Raw genomic sequence first — 17,569 nt, forward strand, 5'->3', positions numbered from 1 at the left:
AGCTTGAGACTACCCGGGCCTAACGGAACAGATACAAAGTGTGGTTGTTCTTCCTGTTCACTAAGACTGACATCATCTCACAAAACGCGGAAGTCACAGTTCCCCAACCTCTCGCCCAAATATACTTAGTTTTAGTACAGCCAAAGTGGACCAAATCAGGGCACTAACCTAGGGTCCATTTGTGTTTCCACACTGAGGAGAGATGAACAAGGGGAAGTCTAAAGGGCAGGAGAACATGCCCAGCTCCCTTCTCAACATCCAGGAGAATGAACGTCTGGTGGACTTGCTGGGCCGGAGATGTGTGGTGAGTAAGATGGTTTTGACTATCAATCAATCCAAGCTTAAGGAGGATAAAGTCAGCTTAGAACTTGGATAATATCTGAAATTAACATAATCAATTTGTAGATTAATGGTATCCCTGGGTGATTCTAGAAAGTCTCAAAGGTACTCAGATTTCTTGTTATAGACAGAGACACAGCATATGCTACTGCTAAGCCTTGTCAAGTGTAACCACAATCTTAATGCTTCATCTGTTCATTTTCTCTGTGGGTATTCTGTTAACACAAAGCAGAAATCAGCTTAAACAGACTGAACAATACAGTCCATAGAACATTACCTGATTATTTTCATAAACTGGTTTCCATTTCCTTTTTTACTGATGTTATCTGATCACATGGCAGAAACAGAATATTAGTTGTAGATTGATAGAGTATATGACGGATATATGGCTAAAGTATTCCCAGTAGAATGTAGAATATAGAATACTTATTGAGATGTGTGGCAAAATTTATCACATAGAATGACACGAAGTACTGTTTGAGGCCACTTCCTGTTGTTGGCAGGAACTGTAATACATATTTGTAAACAGTTTAATATGTTTAGCAAAGCTGTGTTTTTCTGTATATGCATGCTTTTGTGATTATTAGTATGTGTGTATGTGTGTGTGTGTGTGCGTGTAGTCTCTGGCCACTGCTGTTGTACAACTCTATATGGCCCTTCCCCACAGTCCAGCCCACTGGAGTCTACAGCATACCGGAGTGCTGTGTTTTGTCAAGGACAACCCACGCCGCTCATACTTCATCCGCCTTTATGATATCAAGGTTCCATCTGCAAATGTTTACTCTAATTTTAATTAAATGCTCATTAAATGCTCATATGCTATATTTATAGTGTTTTAAAAAAATATTGTTGCCTGTTTTAATAATGGGAATACTAAATGTTATGAATGTGTATATGAAGTCAAGTAAGTGTGTATTATTGTATGTTTCTGTATTTCAGGAGGGAAAAATGATATGGGAGCAAGAGTTGTACAATCAGATGTCTTACTCCTTTCCAAAGCATTTTTTTCACAGTTTCCCAGCAGATGTAAGAATATAGCCATTACTGTATAAATCTACTTTGTGATTTTTGAGGTAACTCTAAAAGAAGCAAACCTATGCTGATTTACATTCACCACTGTTATACTTTGTCCTCTAGATTCAGTGGCAAAAAATGACAAAATTTGATATAATAAAAGATGGTGCAATAAGATTTAATTTATTTTAAAATGTAAACTTTTTCCAAAAAACAAAAAAAATTTTTTTGAAGCTACTTCATATTCTTTATAATTAATTTAAAAAAAAAAATCAATTGTTTCTCCTATTATTTTAGTGTAAAATTGATTTCTGCTTATTTGTATGATGGGTGCCAAATATTATGGAGGGTACTCTAAACCTCTAACTGTGAAGTTCAGTATATTAGAGGGATTTGTAAAAAGTTTATTGTTTACAGTTGCCCTGTGGCATATAGTTCCTCATTTTGATTAATATTCATATTCTAATATTAATAATAATTAATTAAGTATTTCTTGTTTGAAATGAAAATGGATGACATTCTCAGAGAGCCACATTCTCAAAGACTGTAGCAGTCTGACCCCATTTTAACCCTAAGAAAAAAGTCAATCTTTTTTGTTTCATCTGTATGTTACAGGACTGCCAAGTAGGTCTAAACTTTGCAAGTGAGAAGGAATCTGAGCTGTTCAAAATCACGGTAGAAGAAAAGATCAACCAGCGATCCAATCGCCAAGGTCATAGAGCAACACTAACACACGCACTATCCATTGTGACCAAAGACCCTATTCTTTTAGGTTTGTTAAAATTGGGGAAGCCAATAGATAGTATAGAATTTAAGCATGCATCACACCCAGAGTTTCTGGGATAAATGTGTAACTGTAGCATGTGTAAGGTTTCTGCACCCACATTATGTACTTCATATTTACTACACAATACAATAGTATATAAATATAAAATCCTGTATTCTATGTATCACTCAAACTCAAACAGTGGGAGCGTATAATTGTGAGTTTTAACCTTGCTCGACAGGCAGTGTGTGTTTTGAAACCAAGTAACAAATATTCTAAATTGTCTGTTTGGTCCTCATGTACAAATCACCCAAGCCATCTGCTACATCAAATACCCCAAACACCGAAAAAGTATCTGCTTTATCACTGTCTAAGATCTTTGTGCCTGAACAATCTTGTGTGAAACTGCACTACAGATTACGTGTACTTGTGGGAAGTTCTTTTTTGTGAAAAATATCACTTTATGGAAAAAGGGGCACATTACAGCAACATACTCTGTTTTTTTTTTCTATCACTACCATTGTTGTTGTTTACAATGCTTGGGAAATGCTCCTATTATTATAATTATTATTGCCTTAGATATTGTACAGAGTGCTATAAAAACCTAATTTGGTTATCACTTTTGATTTGTTGGAAAATGAACCACCAGCACTCCTGTTAATATGTTATTCAATTCCATGCTTTCTTCAGGAAGTGAATGCAGTAAGCACCTCCCATTTTCATAGACTATTTATCAATAGTACTACATTTATAGAGTGTTAATAAAGCTAATATTTAACAATAACATTTATCACAGGGGTGCAATCATGCTTCCTCAGCAAAGACTACAGTAAAAGACCACATTAAGATTAAATATAGTCACGATCATAATACTCTCTTTTATGTAAAGACAAGGAAAAACTAGTCATTTCATGCCACTGTATGTTTATGCAACGTGTATGTGATATGAAGGCCCAATGTAGACAGCCTTATTTGAAACCATGTTGCCAGAGCCTTTATTATACCTGCACCTCATCAGCCTTTATCTGTGTTTGTTCCTTATTAGAAAGAAGACAGAATGTTCCAAATGAAGGTAAGTCTCGCAAGTGTGCTTTGACATTTACTTTTGTTAACTCACTATTCGGTATCATGTTTGGAAGAAAATAAGTTAACCTTCTTTTTTGTCATCAGAAAAACGAGCTCTACCACCCACACCACCTTCAAATGGTCAGTACTATGCTGTTGTGAGTCCTGCATAAGGAACATATAAAACCCATTGTCTTATATCTTAAGGCTAGTTCTTCTTCTTCTTCTTTCGGCTTTTCCCTTCAGGGGTCGCCACAGCGAATCATCTCGCTCCACCTATCCCTATCTTCTGCATCCTCAACACTTGCGCCCACTAGCTTCAAATCCTCATTAATTGCATCCATATACCTCTTCTTTGGCCTTCATCTTTGCCTCCTGCCTGGCAGCTCCATGTTGCTAAGTGTAAATACTTTACTGTTGCTAACAATGCTCTGTGTGTCTCTGGTGTATATACCTACTTCCTTGTTTCACATATTGTATTCTGTGCTTATTTTTAGGTCCAATGGCCACAACAGATATCGCAAACCCAGACATTTTGGTCTTACAGAACCGATCTCCTAGTGTCCCTGTGCCTGCACCTGCAGGCTTTAACATATTAAAAAAGAACAAGAAGGACAAGAAGAAGGGACCTAGACTGACCAAAGCAGATATTGGAGCACCCAGTGGTTTTAAGTAAGTTTGCATAATTAGTGGCTTTTAAATAAAAAAACATTTCAAAATCGAATTCTTCCTTTCTTTTTTTAATCTCACGTTTGCTTGTTCCCTCTTTTCAGGCATGTCACACACGTAGGATGGGATCCAAACACTGGTTTCGATGTAAGAAAGTCTGATTTTCTGTGCTATGTAAAATAAAGTGAAAATAGTTTTGACCTTATATAGATTTATGTGTAATATACCTGATTATTTTCCTTTATTCTAGACAAATAATCTGGACCCAGCCTTGAAAAAACTGTTTTCCTTTGCTGGTATCAGTGAAGACCAGCTGACAGATAAAGAGACATCCAAACTTATCTTTGATGTCATTGAGCAGTCTGGTGGCCTGGATGCTGTCAGAGAGGAGATGAGGAAGCAGGGTCAGTGATGACTTCATGGACCCTTATAGAACTAATCTCTTTTTAAATTACAGATTCTTGCAACAGAAATGTATTGTTGAATATAGCTAAATCTGTTTATGCAAATTAAACTTCACTTACATTGGTTAAGGTGTCACAAGTTTTAATTGTTCACACAGATGCAATGAGTCCTCCATCTCGGAGTATTCCCCCAGTCCCGGGTGGTGCACCTGCAGCCCCTGCACCTCGTGGAGACCGGGGCCTTCCTGCCATCCCTGGCCAACCTCCACCAGCTCCTTCATCTCGCAATCAAAGAGCCCCCCAACGTGGAGCCCTTCCACCACCTCCTCCTCCTTCTGGAAGACCTGGACCCCCACGTCCTCCACCTCCATCTGGTGGTTACTCAGCTTCCCCACCTCCTGCCTCCAGTGCTTCTATGGGTGGAGGAGGAGCACCTCCTCCTCCGCCACCCCCTCCCCCTCCTCCACCTCCTGCTCCTATCAGTAGCTCCAGCAGCAGCAGCCCGATCAGTCCTTCTCCAAGTCCAGGAGGTGGCAGAGGAGCTTTACTGGACCAGATACGACATGGCACCAAGCTAAAGAATGTAAGAATGAATGCCAACAAAGGGCCATATTCAGAGTTGGCAATACGAAGTCAGATAAAAATGCATATGATGGTATATAACTGAGAGCCTGGAAAGCATTCAAATAAACAATCTAATCACAGTGTAGCATAGTGCTGAATGATTATGATATATATATATATATATCGGTATATATATATATATATATATATATAGCCACCCAAAGTTGTTTTTTGGGACTCGTAGGGCTTCCACCATTATCATTTTACAGCTTATAAAACAACACTTAATCCAGTACTTCTTATATATTGCTATTGCTTGTTAGGTAATTGTACACACAGCATAATTACACAAACAGAGTCCTAACAGTGTGCACATAGAGTGGTTATTTCATCATGATTTTAATTCAGTGTTGAGTTGACAAATTAATGAAATATTGCCAACTAAAGTTGCCCACACATGGAAGAATAAGCTGACCAAGCATTTTTCTGCTATACATACTGCATAATTACAGCAAATTATCAAGGAGTGTTGCAGGTATGTGATGTTTAGCAGAGGGCAATAACAAAACAATTTATTTTCATCCATATGTTTATAGCTAATCAGAAAATTATGACTCATCCATATTGCTAGGTTCATGCACTCCTGTCTCTCTGTGATTTTCAGGTTACAGAGAGTTCTGATCCTCATCCTTCATCACAAGATGGAGATGGTGAAGGCATTGTTGGTGCTCTGATGATGGTGATGCAGAAAAGAAGCAAAGTCATTCATTCCTCAGGTAAATGACCAAGCATAATACAGGATAAATAATGTATGACTCTGTATGTGTTTTCTCTATGAACAATCTCATAAGGATATCTAATTTTATTTGAACTTTTCTTAGATGATGAAGAAGATGATGGACTTGAGGATGAAGATGATGATGAATGGGATGACTAATACCAATATAAATCTCTGGTGTAAGCACCCTTATGTACACACACACACACACACACACACACACACACACACACACACACACACACACACACACACACACACACACACACACGTACACATGAAATGTGTGTATATTCATGTGTCGGTAGTAGGATTTCAGCTTGGAATTATAGTGACAAGGCACGCAATAGAGAGGGAGGATAAGGAAGAAAAATGTCAGTGTATATTGTCAGAGCTGAATGAAATGAGCTGTTAAATGTGAATAATCTTAACCATTTAATATATAGCTAGGTGACTTAGTAACTATTTGTAGCTATTTGTAGGTACTATGAAAAGATTTCATCCAAACTGAATATTTTTTGTTTGCCAATTTATTACTGGGAGGTAGGGTATAGGGGAAAATGTCACAGATTACTTAAAGCAAAGTATACATTTAAGGTTGAGGTAATACCAAATCTATGTTTTATTAAAACTGAATAAAGCAAATTCATTGTGCAATCTATACGAATAGCATCATGTCTGAATATTTTGCCTTTTGAAAGAAATTTCTCTGTGGTCCAGATATACCTATCTTTGCTTAACCGATGCAAAGATAAATTTAAGTGACTATGACTATACCAGAAGGTGCTTTTGCTTAGCATGTGCAAAGACAAATTAAAGCTGTTGAAGCTGTGAGAATTTTACATTTAATCGTAGCTCTACCTCTAAACACCACCAAAACACCAATGAGCATAAATAAACTTTAATGTTGTTGTTGATGTTGTTCTTTCGGCTGCTCCCTGTTCGGGGTCAACACCGAGTATTTGATTTGGCACAGTTTTTATGCTGGATGCCCTTCCTGAAGCCACCCCCCCCATTTTATCCAGGCATGAGACCGGCTCTGAGAATAAACTCCCAAATTAAATTTAATCATTTACAGAAATAGTTAGTGATGTGCAACAAATTAAAGGAATAACTGAACTCTGCTGTCTTGTATAAGGCATTTTGCTGGCATGGTTTCTTCACACATTTCCTGCAATTCAATAAAATGTTACTCTGGCTTATCAGCTTTATGCTATGTTGAAACAATTCTATTGTAATGGAATTTGTCTCTTCACTGCCATTGTCCACATTCACAGGCATTGAAAGCTCACTAAATGGTTGTTAAGTATGAAATTATATAAATTATATACCATGGCCTTCACAGTAAGAAAATCTCAATTAAGACCTAAGATTTTTTGAAAGACCCATTAGACAGTGCGCTCCATCATCATCATCACCATCATCATCAACAAAACACCAACTGATGGAATATAGTTGGTATTTAAAACCAAAACCAAAAACCAAGATGCTTCATGTTGTTTTTTCTGCTCAAAAATGTATTCAAAACATTTTTAAAGATAAATGCTGTATTTTCAATACAAAGAACTAGGACTAAACTGGAAAAACAGCATGAACTCTTCTGAAAAAGCTTGAACTCAATCTGATGGTATAAACTCATGACATACTTTGGTAGACAGAAAACCGTTAAATATGAAGACATTTTCCTAGTTTCTTGGTATTTTGATAACAGCCCTATAAAAGACTAAATGTTAAAGAAAAAACAGAGGTTAAATAAGAACAAATACAGCAGTTTATTGTTATGATTATAAAACATCTATGAGTATTTCCAACCTCACAATATAAACATAATAAAATATTATTTATTACAAATGACCACGTTAACTTAAGCTAACAAAAACACAGTGAATACATAAGAGAATTATTGTACTATGCAGCCACTTGAGCAAAGATACAGAAGAACAAACATCATCTGTGTTGCATACGACATTTCCTATAAAAGCCCATTTCTTTCACCACAATAACATTTAAAAGAATAGAAACTATTACGGTTCGGACTTTCGCGTAAGTCCCCATACAGCATCTCTGTGCTTTCCAGCCTAAATATACATACATATCACTGATGAGGATTTTTGTGTTTTGTCCATAAACTTTTCATACAAAATCAGTTTCAAAGTTACTTTACTTTTTTTAGTCAAATGACAAGTTTACATTTTATATTTTTTCCTATAAGTCAGTATGAACTGCATTTAAAGTCATTTAATTCTTTCTCACACTGGATTCATTATATTGGAAAAACTAGCAAAAAACAACAAAAAAACAAACAAACAAAAAAAAACAATAACAACAACAAAAAACCACCCATGCCCATGGAACGGAGTAGACCGTTGAAGCATCTTTGTGAGTCTGTATATTCTGGTCCTGTTAGAGAGTACACACAATAAAATCTGCTATTTCCACTCATATTCCACCATCAAACAGAACAATGGCCATGAATATGTACATTCTCAAAATAAATATGTTGTGTGGGAGGAAAGAAAGAGAGAGAGAGACAGATAGATAGAGAGAGAGAGAGAGAGAGAGAGAGAGATAGAGAGAGATAGAGAGAGAGAGATTAAAATTTGACCAACAATCAAATACCTACCATTTTTATGTACATGTGTAATAATCATACACAAAACCATACACAAGGACTGTCTTTATACACAAGCACAAGACCACAGCTGACCACAGGAAACATTTACCACTGATATGTAAATAGTGCCGGAGTTACAGAACGACTATTTTTGTGTTACAAAGTTCAGATATGGAGTTTGATCTGGAAGATGCAACAATAAGTTACAAAAATTCCCACCAAAATATGACCTTGATTCTGATTATGCAATAAAAATACCATACATGGTTCTCCCACATTACATTCCCTGCACACAACTTTTTTTTACACAGAACACAAACAAGTAGACTTTTATTTTCCCCTAGAATTATGTACTTGTATTCATATGCAAAAATGTACCACAGCCATAAAAATGTTTGACTTTTTTCTAAACATTCTCAATCGTTGCAGATCCCTCTTACTATGACAGGAGGCTGAAGCAGATTTTGGTCCATACTGAAAAGTATCCCATCCTTCCTGTTCAAACACAGAGAACCTACATCCACCTCGGATCCTAGTAAATTTCATTAATGTCTTCTCACTATTAATAGAACAGTGCAGATTTTAGCTTTTTGAGTATTAATTACTTATAATGACCTGATAATAATGCTACTTGTGACTTTTATAGGATTATTTCAAAAATTGTTATAAACACTGTCTGATATTAATCGGTATAAATAAAACACATCACGACACTCGAAATTTCGTAATTTTCAAAAATTGCAGCTGTGATTTGTCTGATGCAGACTTGCTCATGAGTGCTTACTATTAAAGACTGAAAAGGAAAGCTACCATATCTACCTTTACACAGCCTGATTATAATTCACCCTTGGTCATAATATTGGTCAGCATAATGCATGACATGATTACAGTACATCCCAATACTGGACCAAAAGGCTTTTTTTTTTTTTGATGAATCAGCAGACAGTTGAGCTTTGAAAGGCGGTGGAATCGAACAGAACAGTTTTTCTTCCACTGCTCTCTTCCACACACAGGATTAACAATTATCGGACAACATAACAAGCTTTAAATACAAGCAATTACAACTACAGTGATTATGGAACACTGTTTTTTTTTCTCTTTAAACTGTCACTGGTAAACAAAACAGACTTAATCTTATATACTTAATGCTGGTGTGAATCAGTTTCTGGGTTTTTTTTTTTTTTTTTTTTTTTTTAAACACTTACACTTACTATAGGCAGATGTGACTGAAAATGAATGAGGAAAGTGTGTGGGTACAATGTAGGTGTAGCATACCTGCTAAACTGCTAGCTCTGTGAATGTAAATGATCCCAAAATGCATTGCACTGCAAACATGTAGACATAAATTGTAATTTTAGATAAGCCAAAGTCAAAACCGAGCTGACGGAACAGCACCATGCGTGTTACCCAATATCCAACATGCAGTGTAAAATTCCAAATGTATAAAATAAGTCTATTGGCTTTGACCTTGTGCATGGCCCCAGGGGATGAATATGACATTTAGCTTAGAAACAGTTTGTAGTGAATCTGCCTGCTCATACAATATACAGAACGCAACCAAAAAGTGGCTTTGTGAGGATTTTCACTCAACATAATCACTGCACTTGCAGCTCCTCAGGCTCTGATTTCTCTGTATGTCTGCGGTTAGTGCGCTTGGGCTTGGTAGGCTGTTTCCAGTAGGACTGGCAATACTGGTTGATGAGCGTCACCTCGGGCTGTGGGTACAACTGGAGAGGTGGGGGCAGGGTTTGAGGTGGGGGAGGAGGAGGAGGTGGGCGGTGCTGCTTCTCGTGTTGGTGATTGCGCTCAGGGTCTGAGGGGCCGTCTGGAGCCGTCAGGGCTTCCACGATCTCACGGTCGAGGATGCGCAGGGCTACACGGGCCACTGTGTGCTTGAAGTTGTTCTCTGTGGCCAGGCAGTGGTAGAGGCCAGCATCTGATTGGCTCAGTGACTTCAGCAGGATGCCATGAGCTGTTTTCAGGACATCTTTATCACGATTGAGCTGTGAAATGGATATTATTTCGGTTATTGCGATAATTGACTGTAAAAAAAAAGTGATCATCAGTGTCTAGTAGTAGAACTTCAAGGTGATGATATCCCTTATATACTGTATAAGATTTCACAACAACTTAATTGTCACAGGGTAGGACACAAAGAGGAATGTTCTACTTAAACGTTTGCCAATACATGAATTAGTGTAGCTTTGATTGACACGGAAGAGAGAGTATTCCATCCCTCCCACCTAACAGCACAAACAAGTTTGCTCCCATAGCACCCGGCTATCATCGGGTTTCAAGCTTGCAATCTCCTGATGATTTCACATCACGTTTCTGTCAGACCAGGAGCAAGACTAGTATGTTTTTGAGTTTATTATTAGCCTTAGTTTATATGAAGCACTTGCCACAGACATCCATGTAAAATAGCTAGAACTGTATAAACTATAAAGGATTGAAACACAACATTAGTCATCTTTTGTTGCATTTTTGAACAAACATTTTTAATTACAAAACTCAAGGACATTTTTATTTTTTCTTCAAAATCATGAGGGTGCAAAAGATTGAACTCAACAGTACAACAAACTGCTAGCTTTTATCCTGTGCAGTGTCTGTAGATGTTCAGTGTGAAAGCAAACTGTTGCATTCTACACCTGCTTTTCATGACTGAAAACCCTCCCAGCATTTGTTTGTGAGTCGCTATCTTACCGCTTTACGTTTGCCATCTTTCTGACAGAACCACTTTACAGTAGCCTGAGGAGACCTGGGCTGACACTCCAGAAATGCACTGCTGCCCTCCACCCCGAACTGCACTGTCTCCCTCAGACGCTTCTCTACTGAGAGACAGAAAGAAATTCTTAAGCAGCAGACGATAGTCCTGACTTTGTTTCAAACAAATTAATGCAAGTAAAGCATTTCACTGTAGCTTTCACATGCTGTGGACTAATAATGAAAACTGCAATCAATATATGCACTTTATTTTAGTATTTCCCAGTTCAACAAAAATGTGTAAAAGACACGAAGCAAAGTGTGTGCCTTTAATTTCTGTTTAAAATACAGAGCAATCAGAATAAATATATAAAGGGATTTCTTTTTCTTTCTCTTTATAGGACCTTTCTCCTATGCTTATGCATTCATAATCACACGCACAAACCTTTAGAGTTGAAGCCTCTGCACTGACGTAACGGATCGCCATGTTTGATATCCTGTCTCCTGCTTCTCCTAAAGAATTATCAACAGACATTTCCCATAAGAAAATCATGAACCATTATTCAGATCTTAGACACACACACACACACAGAAAGACAGAGAGAGGAAAGGGACAGACCTTTTGGTGGCAGGTGTAAAAGCAGAGCAGCTCTCTCCGTCCCAAGCGCAGTAAGGGTCTCTGGCCAGACAGCAGTCAGAGCAGGCTTTACCATAAGCCGGACACCGATGCAAAGACACCTGGGTAAGTCCGCGTGCCGATGACACATATAGCTGTTGCTGTTAGCCATAACAGAATAAAAGACAATAGTCACAACACAGAGACAGGTCAACATGAAGACATGAACGTTCATGAAGATTTTATTAAGCCAGTTCTCCATTAGCCAGTTTTGTTCAGGCTACCTTATAGTTCTAACCTTGTATGACCAGATTTCTATCTTCTGGTTTTTTGATTGTTTGTTCTTTAAGTAATTTTTACCCTAGGGCTTTGAACAATATTCCATCATTTGCCAAAAACTATTCAAACAGTAATAGTTTTCATCAGTGTATCTGTGAGTTGATAATGTGTGCTGCAATTATTTGGGCATTAAAAGCTGATAATTAATAAAAAAAAAATTGTATTACATACAGTATTTTACTAAATTTAAATATGCAAGATAACAGTTTACGTGCAAGCAAAAAGCTGGATGCACCAAACTATTTTATTTCCAATCAATAGAGAATAGAATGTCTAAATAGTTTTGGATAAATAATTAAAATAGAAATGATAAAATGTAGACTAGTAAACAATAATCTCTAATAACATTTTTTAAATTTACTATAAATGGTGTTTGCAAAAAAGGGAAATAAATCACAATCCCTTACCCTTTTAGAGGAAATTTTCAGAGTTTTCACTGGTGCTGGTGTCTGAAAAACAGCACATTTACATTTAATTTGTAAAGACTTCGTCAGTCAAAAGCACATTTATTTATAAAAAAAACTGAATACATTTGACATCATCTTTACCCTAAAAACTTCCACCTCTTCAAGAATGAGCTCTTCTGTCGTGCTTGTATCTTTCGGCAGTACTATCACCTTCTGAACTGTTCCTCTGTCTGCCAAGCAACAAGTCAGTAGCATCACTTCAGAGAATTTGAAGAGTTTTGAAAAGCAAATAAAACTGTGCCAGAATGTTGACCCTTGAATTATCTTTAAATGATTTTCAGCATTTCATTTTTGTTTGTTTTTAAAAGGAAACACTTTTAACTTATGCAACTAATCACATAAAATGTACCTGTCCCCAGAAAGAGCACCTCATATCTGCCATCCACAGCATCCACCATGTCAACAGCGATTGTGGTGAAGCGGTAGTCCACTCCTGTCCGCACCACCAGGGGGCGCTTGTGTGTAGGGTATATGGGATGGTACATTAGAGGGTGAGCGCGAACAAAGTTGACAGCTTCATCAGAGAAGGATTTGGTGCTGTGGACTCCAGGAGTGAATGTTCCTCCAGGGCACTGGGTTTAGTCAGAGAGAACAAGAGCCGATTTTAATCCTTAATAAAGCCATAAAAGCACAATAGTATCATGAAGCTTAAAAAGGAATAGAATATAATGCATTAAAGAATTACTACAGTTCTGTATTTTAGAGTGCTTGATTTTAAGGGTTAACAGTTTCTCATCATGTCTGCACATTGATCACGTTGGTACTCACTGTCCCCGGGCGTGGGTAAGGAATTTTTCCAGTGTAAGGGGTCCACTGGTAATTGTGCCCATGTTTATGAGAAAAGGGTCCATTAAAGACATTTCTGATGTCAGACATGGAGTACACACACACTGCTGAACCTTTAAACACAGACCTAAAAGTGAGAGAAAGCAGACACCCTTGTCACCATTTCATTGTAAGCTTATGATACATTTATACATACAGCGACTCTCAGTGACAAAGCGACCAGAGATCATTCATTTTGAATCAGAAATGGCAACTCTGAGATGAACTACAGGAGCAACCCTTAGTTCCCCTTTCACTTCATCCACATCTGGTACAGCAACAAGGAAGACAGTAGAGTGAAGACAGTAGAGGCACATATCAGAGATCACACATGGCTACACCTTCATCTCGTATAATACGATGCATATATGCACTGGCCAATTATATGTACAAAAGCTTTCCCTCCAGAGGGTTTCGATTGATTGGCTAGAAAACTGATTTGAAGTGCCAGTTGCACTACCTGTCAGGACTCAGCCCGGACTTTGGCCATGTGCCTTTTGTTTATGTTTGGTATTCACGTGTCTGCCCCGCCCTTGTCTTTTTTTCCTTCTAGCCTCTGCACACCTGTCCCTCATGTGTCATGATTATCAGCATTATTTAGTTGAGCCGCGTTGCCTTGTGCAGCGCGGAATCCTATTGTCTTCATGTCTGGTTGTTTTGTCAATAAATCCCCATTTATTTTAGCTATCCTGCATTTGGGTCCGTTTTTTACCTCGCGTCACCTGACACTACCGAATGTTAGACTATTGCTATGGTAAACAGTAGCAGGAATGCCTTCTGGCAAATTCATATTTAAATGTAACATTAAACACTATGGACGTCTATCAAATTACACAGGCCACACTGACCTGAAGATTCCAAAAGGTGCAGTTAATACATTCCTGCTCAATCCTTACCCAGCAGTGGAGAAGAGAGCATACACCATAGGACTACGTTCATCATTAGTACGCTGAATGAAGACGTCCCCTGAACACAAAACATTAATCTGTCACTCCAGTGGATTCAAAAAATCTCATTGTAGCACTCACACACACCAAAAAAATTTTTTATACACAGTCTTACTTACTTAGTTCGTCAAAATATGTCTCGACTCCGTCTGTCCCAATTACAGAACAGACCAGACGTGCCTTCAAGAAAGTTGTCCACTTATTTACCAATGACCTTTGACCTCCATCATCATTCTAAGGAATTAAAAGTCAAAGACATGATGTATAACATGCACTCTGTAACATGATGCATTTCTTTGTATGTCTATTGTTAATTTCTCAGCAGTTAATGAACATTGAGCAAACGCATACATTAAAGCCCTTTTCTATAAAACAGTGTGAAACGGCATCTTCATTATTATTCTCAACATTAAGAGTTGCTGTTATGATACACTTCCATGTGTATTATGGTAATAACAAAATATTTGCTGTTCATATAAACCAAAAATGGTGGAACTTTTCCTAATTTGCGTATGAGTTTTTTTTTAGGCATGACATTTTGTAGTATAGTATGTTTTGAGTGTTTTGAGTAAGAAATATAAAATAATTGAAAAAATTTTTTTAAATGTTTTTTAAGCAAATGAAGATCATATGTCATAATCAAAATGTCTTTTTGTACAAGTTCTCACCAGACAAACTCTGCCCACTCTAGCCAGCACACTGGGGGTGCTGCCTCCTGCTGCATCCAAACTCTTTTCCCGAAAGAAAAAGTACAGCTTGTCGTCGTTCTTCTCTGTACTATCCGGAATTTTCTGAATTTTTACAAACACAGGCTCTAAGAGAAAAAGAGTATAATAAAGGTTGGTGTTACAACCTAAAAAGATATCAGCTCAGAATCACTCATACATTTCTTCTTAACAGACGTGTTTGTTTTGCTCTTGGCATACATATTTCTGTTCATGTCCTACCATTAAGCCACCGTGAGTCATACTGCTCTGTCCTGACAGCAGGTCTGTCTCCTAGGGTCCTGAATATGGCTGGGTCTGTGCCCATGAAGTCTACATGCACCCCAGCATACAGGTTCCCATCTGGCAAAGGCAGAGAATTGTGTGGAAAAAACCCCCAATGTTAATGAAGCATGACTCTACCATAGCAGCTCATTTCTTCTGCAGAGGAAGAGGGAATTAAGGGAGTGTTAGGAGACTCACTGATTAGAGCAGCAGCATTTTCTTGGCGTGGATCATAAGGACATTTCCCTTTTCCAGAGTCGACGTAGCCAGGCACCAGTCGGAAGAGGTATTCCTGAACACAGTGACGCACATGTACAGGATTATCACCAGGCTTTTACTGTAACAGAGGTATTGTGTATATAGACCTCATATGTTGGTATGTTTGTGTTTCTGTGCACACCTCAGCCCTCCAGCCTCTGTTAACGAAAGTGCAGATGGGCTTGTAAGCGCCAGTACCACATGTGTACAGATGGGTCCTGTTCCATGGCTCGATCAGGCGCACAAAGTTTGCACACTCTCCCTGTAACGAAAGAAAGAAACGCTGAGTATGCCGCAGGAGAACTCATTTCATCTTTCACCCACGCATGAAAAGGTCATCAAAACCCCATAACCAGACAGTCAGCTATAATTAGTCATTCACTTAAGCCTACAGCTAAGCATTCATTCACAGAAAGAGTCAGAATTAATGTAGACCTACTTGTCCTCCTTTTCCTGCCATCTTGCACTCTGCTTTTCTTTGGGCAGTAGCAGGCCAGTGGATCTGGGATCAAACATTGATTTACTCTCTACACACCATAGTATAATTTGTGTGTATACAATGCAGTCATAATTAAAAAGACACTAAAAATCACAAAACTTCCAACATGCCTCACTCTTGCAAAATGATATTAATTAACACACAAAAAAATTAAGTTTAAGGAGTAGGGTCAGTGTCCTGTTTCTACTTTCTCTCCATTTAAATGAAATCAAATGTAATTAAAATTACTTAAACAAATCACTACTGCACTGTATGTTATATACAAACAGAGCTAAAGATTGCATACCACATGCTTTCTGTATGAAAAGGAATTTAATAAAGTAAAATATATTTTGTTTTCTGAAATTTTTTGCAGATAAAATTATTTAAAAAAGTATTTGGTGTGTATTACCTAACATGGCTTAATCAGTTCAAATCAGTGACTAAAATATTGACTTTTGCAAAAGTGTATTACAATGAGTGGCTCCTTGTTGATGTTCTGCATGTCCAGAGAGACTATATATTCGCAGCTGCCCAAGTAGAGTCGCCCCTGGTCCTGGTCCATGTGGAGGATCCGATAGTCCGTGGTGTTGAAGGAGAAGCTGAATGGCCGGATGCTCCTTGTTTCCAGCAGCTCTGTGGACAAAAATTCAGCTTTGAGTGGTTCAATCCTAGTAGCCTCATAATATAATAAAGCAGTCAGAGAACAAGTAAGTGGATGCATTTGGCATCTGTTGACTATTAAGTAATAAATATACTACAACTGCAGCATTTATTTTAAAATATGTAAAACCCAAAGACAGCTGTGATAAATATTCAAGCAGGACTTAGCCATCCTCTCATTTCAAAGATATTTGACGTAAGGTTTATTTTTGCAATTAATATCAGATTATAGTCAACAACTAGTTAACAAATTTCACAATGTGGATTAATTTGAGGTGTCTGATTATCCATGGGGTACAAAGTGGACAGGGTGCCAACCCATCACAGGGTGTCAACCACACACACCCATTCAAACACATTCTATAGGCAATTTAGGAATTTTAAGGAATCAGCTGAACCTAAAAGTCTTTGGACTGGGGAACAAAACCAGAGTACCCAGATGAACCTACAACCCCAGGGGTCCAACGCAAACATACTAACCTCTAAGTCCCCATGTCCCCCTAAGTGCCAACAAACAAAGAGTGCTATGAAGAAGTGATACTGTGTCTGATTTCATTGTAGTACTGGCCTTATATACAGACGTATATATGGTTTGATTATGATTACACTTAGGTGACTGGCCTCTAGATCTTCATTTGGGGTGATATTGCTTAAGTTGATGTTAATGATTCATCAGTAACACCACATCAGCAGCGACTGTGAAGGTGAAACACATTCACAGGAATAACGAGTGCAAACAATATTTACAAGATTTACTCCACAGAGAGTAGTAGTAGTGACTATTTTCCATTTTCTCACAAAATGCATTTAGGAGAAACTAAAAATAGGCAGATTAAACACAAGCTGTCCATGTAATGTGCAAACAACACGAATAACACTGATGACAGAACTGTAAAAAATTGTATTTTGAACATTTTTTGAATGAAAGTCTTACTTTCTGAATGAAAGTGTTACTATTAAAACAGTTTTTTTTCCTGTTAGCTATGTTTTTTATTTACAGCAAACACATTATGAATCTTTGTGGTCATTATGGAACAAATCCATTTGAAAAAAAAATCGAACTTGTTAATT

At 37.7% G+C, this 17,569-nt stretch overlaps 2 protein-coding genes across 3 annotated transcripts in view; one reads left to right on the forward strand and one right to left on the reverse strand.

Moving 5' to 3' along the window:
• Positions 1 to 31: 31 nt before the first annotated feature.
• On the forward strand, positions 32 to 9,022 carry wasb (WASP actin nucleation promoting factor b). The gene is made up of 13 exons (XM_027167194.2): positions 32 to 304; positions 960 to 1,100; positions 1,279 to 1,365; positions 1,969 to 2,065; positions 3,165 to 3,191; positions 3,290 to 3,325; positions 3,682 to 3,856; positions 3,958 to 4,000; positions 4,104 to 4,257; positions 4,416 to 4,840; positions 5,486 to 5,597; positions 5,703 to 5,778; positions 8,643 to 9,022. Exons 1-12 carry the CDS (start codon positions 203 to 205, stop codon positions 5,756 to 5,758), a joined length of 1,455 nt encoding a protein of 484 aa, XP_027022995.1. The 5' UTR covers positions 32 to 202; the 3' UTR covers positions 5,759 to 5,778; positions 8,643 to 9,022.
• The window catches only part of sema3gb (sema domain, immunoglobulin domain (Ig), short basic domain, secreted, (semaphorin) 3Gb), a 30,934-nt gene continuing 20,717 nt past the window's right edge, over positions 7,353 to 17,569 (reverse strand). The window contains exons 3-18 of one of the 2 annotated variants that reach the window (XM_027167192.2): positions 16,311 to 16,471; positions 15,797 to 15,859; positions 15,500 to 15,619; positions 15,298 to 15,391; positions 15,058 to 15,177; positions 14,779 to 14,924; positions 14,230 to 14,344; positions 14,060 to 14,129; positions 13,107 to 13,251; positions 12,688 to 12,910; positions 12,420 to 12,508; positions 12,279 to 12,320; positions 11,536 to 11,693; positions 11,362 to 11,429; positions 10,917 to 11,041; positions 7,353 to 10,216 (exon numbers count right to left, since the gene is read on the reverse strand). In XM_027167192.2, coding sequence (XP_027022993.1) covers positions 9,809 to 10,216; positions 10,917 to 11,041; positions 11,362 to 11,429; positions 11,536 to 11,693; positions 12,279 to 12,320; positions 12,420 to 12,508; positions 12,688 to 12,910; positions 13,107 to 13,251; positions 14,060 to 14,129; positions 14,230 to 14,344; positions 14,779 to 14,924; positions 15,058 to 15,177; positions 15,298 to 15,391; positions 15,500 to 15,619; positions 15,797 to 15,859; positions 16,311 to 16,471 — 2,147 coding nt within the window. In that variant the 3' untranslated portion in view covers positions 7,353 to 9,808. Of the gene's footprint in view, positions 10,217 to 10,916; positions 11,045 to 11,361; positions 11,430 to 11,535; positions 11,694 to 12,278; positions 12,321 to 12,419; positions 12,509 to 12,687; positions 12,911 to 13,106; positions 13,252 to 14,059; positions 14,130 to 14,229; positions 14,345 to 14,778; positions 14,925 to 15,057; positions 15,178 to 15,297; positions 15,392 to 15,499; positions 15,620 to 15,796; positions 15,860 to 16,310; positions 16,472 to 17,569 lie in introns of both variants that reach the window. The other variant, XM_027167191.2, reaches the window with a different exon arrangement.

Source organism: Tachysurus fulvidraco, chromosome 14 (assembly GCF_022655615.1).
Source record: "Tachysurus fulvidraco isolate hzauxx_2018 chromosome 14, HZAU_PFXX_2.0, whole genome shotgun sequence".
Taxonomy (NCBI): domain Eukaryota; kingdom Metazoa; phylum Chordata; class Actinopteri; order Siluriformes; family Bagridae; genus Tachysurus; species Tachysurus fulvidraco.

Bases quoted from the DNA above. Each gene is read 5' to 3' on its own strand.
- wasb (XM_027167194.2), top strand. From the start codon at position 203: ATGAACAAGGGGAAGTCTAAAGGGCAGGAGAACATGCCCAGCTCCCTT. The intron at 3,192-3,289 runs GTAAGTCTCGCA...TTTTGTCATCAG, and splicing joins ACAGAATGTTCCAAATGAAG to AAAAACGAGCTCTACCACCC. The intron at 5,598-5,702 runs GTAAATGACCAA...AACTTTTCTTAG, and splicing joins CAAAGTCATTCATTCCTCAG to ATGATGAAGAAGATGATGGA.